Raw genomic sequence first — 4750 nt, 5'->3', positions numbered from 1 at the left:
AGTAAAATTCCGGATTTTATTTTTATTTGCGTAAAAGTACAAAATGAATGGTATCAAAATGTACTGAAAGTACCAAAAGTAGAAAGTACTCATTATGCATTCCCATTTGCAAGTTTTCAAAATAATGTAGGCTATAAAATGTTTAGTTTTTTTTCATCTTTTGAAAATAGCAGATCTACAAGCTCACAATGCGTCGCATCATAAAGTAAAGTAGAAAACATGTACTTAGTACAGTACTTGAGTAAACGTACTTATTTTACACCACTATACATTATATTCTATTTCTAAATGTGACGTAATATGAATAATTTCATCATGCAGTAAATCACAAGTTCACAACACAGTGACGCAGATGTTTTGTAGATCTGCGGAGGAGGAAGGAAACCGAACCGGATGCGCACATCAGCTGTTGAACTCGACGTGACGTCATCTCCTGTCATTCTCATTAGCGTTGCCATGTCCCTTATTATAAGCGACTTTGGGCTTGTTGTTCTGTAAAGTCGCTTGTAAAATATTGGTAGTTGCAGGTTGCAGGTTTATTTGGGCTCGCTTGTTTCTAAAGTGTAGTTGTTGGGGTTAAGCACCTTCATTTTCAATGTGTACATGTTAGGAGTGTCTACGGGGTATAGTGCTGAAAGTCCCTGTGTCCATGGGGGGTGAACCTAGCCCTAGAATGTCTGTGATCTATCTTACATACATTTCATGTATTCCAAGATCACAGACATTCTAGGGGCTAGGGTGAACCCTACAACTCTCGTAGATTGAAAACGTCAGAATCATAAATACGTCTACGAGAGTTGTATTCTACAGCTAGTTCTGGGGGGTATCTCAAAATATTTTGAGATGGGGGTCCTTGACATGAAAAAGTTAGAGAACCACTCCTTTAAAGTGCTCATGTCATGTGGCTTCTCTTGGGGCTTGTTTCTCTCAAAACCTGGCAACGCTGATCTCCTCATCTCTCGGGCCCATAGCAGCAGCTCCATCACAACAACAGCTCTGTGATTTATTCACTCAGACTGCACTTTAACACCTTTATGAAGGTTATTACTGCTCCGTTTAGACCAGATAACATAGATAACTAACATACACAGACCCCTGAATGGTGTTAATGAAGACCCTGAGGGTTTCACTGTGTTTATTTAGAGGGTTTAGTTTTAGTAGGAACATTAGGTTAGCATGAGATGCTAGCTAGCTAGCTAGCTGCAGCATAACGTCATTTATCTATTAGCTCTATTTAAAGCTCTAATACGCTACTTTTAAAGCTCTAATACGCCGCTTTTAAAGCTCTAATACGGTGCAACAGAGCGGTTCTAACGCGGACTGTCATGAGTTAATGTTTTCGGGCTTATTACAGGTATGTATATCTATCAGTGATGTAACTTTGGTTATCATGTGTTAATGATCATGTAATAAGGTTCTCTCCCCCCCCCTCTCTCTCTCCCCCCCCTCTCTCTCTCTCCCCCCCTCTCTCTCTCTCCCCTCTCTCTCTCTCCCTAATAAGATTGTGTGTGTGTGAGAGAGAGAGAGAGAGAGAGAGAGAGAGGGAGAGAGGGAGAGAGGGAGAGAGGGAGAGAGAGAGAGAGAGAGAGAGAGAGAGAGAGAGTAACGGTAGCGAGAGAACATTAAGTGTGTGTAAGAGAGAGAGAGAGAGAGAGAGAGAGAATAATAATGCAATATATGCAGTGTGTGTGTGTGTGTGTGTGTGTGTGTGTGTGTGCGAGAGAGAGAGAGAGAGCGAATAATGTAATAACATCTTATTACATTACTCTCTCTCTCTCTCTCTCTCTCTCTCTCTCTCTCTCTCTCTCTCTCTCTCTCTCTCTCTCTCTCTCTCTCACACACACACACACTTACTGCATATTATGCAGTAAGTGTGTGTGAGAGAGAGAATAATGTAATAAGATGCAGTAAGTGTGTGAGAGAGAGAGAGCGAGTATGTACTAGCTCTATATTCCCATATTAATCATTGGTATATAGAATGTTTAGTAACTCCATGTCTCAACAGCTCATTAGTAAACAGAAAATATACAATTTTCAGGTGGGGATACCAAGTTGATTATGCAAAGGCTAAAATGTCATTTAGATAGCATGTTATGTAGACAGATGCCAGGTCATTGTTGTTGTGTATAGTTTCAATGTACAGATTATTGATTTGTTTATACTATAGTGTTTAGACTGATGATAGGTTCTTGGTTTACCTATGATCCTAGATTACTATTTCTACGCACTTGATGCATTACCTCGTGTTGTCCTTGCTTACTGTAAATCACTCTGGATTAAGAGTGTCCGCTAAATGACTAAATTGTAAATTGACCCAATCAGGAGAAAGACCTCATACAGGGTACAGGATAAACAAGTGAAACTGGATGTGATGACACACAAATAAAGCTGTAATTGAATTGTAATTGAAGCTTATGAATGGGATCTCTCTCTCCTGATTGGATGAAATTGGCATACCACGTGAAAAAGTATGTCCTGCTTGCTTTAAGAGATGGGGAACCCCATGTTACTGAACACTGTAGCAGTGATTACTATCAGAATATAAAGCCTTAAAGGGATAGTTCACCCCCAAAATGCCTTTTTTTCTATCTATTAGTAACCCCATGGAGACTTGAATTCATAGATATTTTTTGTTTTTGTCGCATTCCTAAGCCAATAATTTGATGACCGGCAGCGGTTCCGATTGAATGTGAATGAATGTATTTCCTGAGATATGTTTGTCTGTTTGTATGAACTTTTCACACACAAAAAAAAAACTTTAGTTTCAACCAAAATTATCACTTACACATACCTCTGAGAGTGTACAGAATTTGTACACTCAGATTTACACATCCATACAGAAATGTAAAAACCCCAAAAGAATCAGTGTAATTATTCGGAAAGGAAGGTAAAAAACTGATCTCATATATTTGCATGATATGAATGTATTTCTTTACGTGCGTTTTTCTCTCTCTCTCTCTGGCGTCCTCGTTTCCTCATGTTTTGTCCTGACCCAGTCAACGTCCCAGTCGTCATGCAGCGGTCAGAGAAGAGCCAAGGAGACGAGCTTCCTGTCAACGTCCAGTTCACCGAGCTGCCCAACGCCCTCATCGCCTGCAAAGTGGCCGAACACCTGTTCAATGACGGCACTCTAAAGGTAAGCCTGTGTGTGTGTGTGTGTGTGTGTGTGTGTGTGTGTGTGTGTGTGTGTGTGTGTGTGTGTGTGTGTGTGTGTGTGTGTGTGTGTGTGTGTGTGTGTGTGTGTGTGTGTGTGTGTGTGTGCATGCGTGCGCGTACGTGTGTGCGTACGTGCCGCAGGCTGAAAACCCACCTCTTCAGGAAACACTACCCTGACCCTTCCTCTTAGCCTTGCCTACTTGTTGTCAATTACTTGTACAAGCTCTTGTTTTTATTGGATCTTGTTTATTTGATAGACTTATTTGTTTTAGCTCTTGCTCATTTGATTTTCCTATTTGTCTCATCTGGTTAAGAAAGTAGCTAGCTGATATATTGCACTCTTACCTTAGCGCTAGGTATACTATATACTCTTAGTTGCTTGTTTTAGAAGAGAATGCACTTAAGACTTCCTGGAGCCAGTTGCACCACCTCACACTAAGTTCAAACTTACCCTTGTTAAATGGCATTTAAAAAGCCATTTAAGCTATAACTAGGCTAAGTTGGAACTTAGTGTGAGGTGGTGCAACTGGCTCCAGAAGTCTTAAGTGCACCTATGTTGCCTACCTATGTTGAATGCACTTATTGTCGCTTTGGATAAAAGCGTCTGCTAAATGACTGTAATGTAATGTGTACACCAGTGGTTCTCAAGCCTTTTTGGCTCAGGGCACCCCAGTAAATAACTTTTTTCATCAACGGCACCCCTGAATGACGTTGTTACTTTATAGAATCTTATATTTATGTCATATTGCGGTTACGTAAATGTGGAAATATTTCCGCCTAAGATAAATGGTAAATGGTGCATTTATATAGCGCTTTTATCCAAAGCGCTTTACATGGATTGTGCATTACATTCACACATTCACACACACATTCATTCACCGATGGCGGAGGAAACCATGCAAGGCACCAACCTGCTCATCGGGAGCAATTAGGGGTTCAGCGTATTGCTCAAGGACACTTCGACACTAACTCTGGGGGAGCCCGGGATCGAACTGGGAACCTCGCGGCTCCCACCCGGCCACTCTACCGGCCACTCTACCCCTGAGCCACTGCCGCCCCCAGATACAGTATGTCATGAGGAAAACTTGACAGAATATCCGTTTCCATTAGGACAGACCTTATACAGTACTTACACCACTTGAACGCCAGCACCCCTATATTCTGGGGGGAACAGTCACCAAAAAATAGCTGATCTACAAGCTCACAACGCGTCTCAACGTGATGTGTTGTGAGCTTATAGATCAGCTATTTTTGGTGAATGCTTTGGTGAAATATTTGGTGTAGATGGAAAAAGAACGCACCATGTGCTGTGCAACTCAGTTCTGTTTTATTATATATATAAGTATAGAGGGTCTAAGTATTCTGCGGCACCCCTGGACTTGTGTCACGGGCACGGCACCCACTTTGAGAAACCCTGGTGTACACTACACATATTACTATACTTTTGAGGTCCAACCATGGAAAAAAACATTCTAGTGATGTTTTTTTCTCAAGTGAGGGCCAAAATACCAGAGCAGACTCCACAAGACACATGTTTTTTTTAAATGTTTTGTTCTTTTAGAGCTACAGTTAGAATTAGGAAAATATTCCGGTT

At 41.2% G+C, this 4750-nt stretch overlaps 1 protein-coding gene across 1 annotated transcript in view; it reads left to right on the top strand.

Annotated features, from left to right (window-relative positions):
* Positions 1–972: 972 nt before the first annotated feature.
* rcan1b (regulator of calcineurin 1b) overlaps positions 973–4750 on the top strand; it is a 34422-nt gene continuing 30644 nt past the window's right edge. The window contains exons 1-2 of the mRNA XM_084050595.1: positions 973–1354; positions 2997–3136. Of these exons, the coding sequence (XP_083906721.1) occupies positions 3014–3136 (123 nt within the window). The 5' untranslated portion in view covers positions 973–1354; positions 2997–3013. The remainder of the gene's footprint in view (positions 1355–2996; positions 3137–4750) is intronic.

The sequence above is a fragment of the Gymnoscopelus microlampas genome, assembly GCF_963454915.1.
Source record: "Gymnoscopelus microlampas genome assembly, chromosome: 24".
In the NCBI taxonomy this organism is placed as follows: Eukaryota; Metazoa; Chordata; class Actinopteri; order Myctophiformes; family Myctophidae; genus Gymnoscopelus; species Gymnoscopelus microlampas.
Note: the sequence above shows the minus strand (reverse complement) of the source record. Positions and strands in the feature narration are given on the sequence as shown.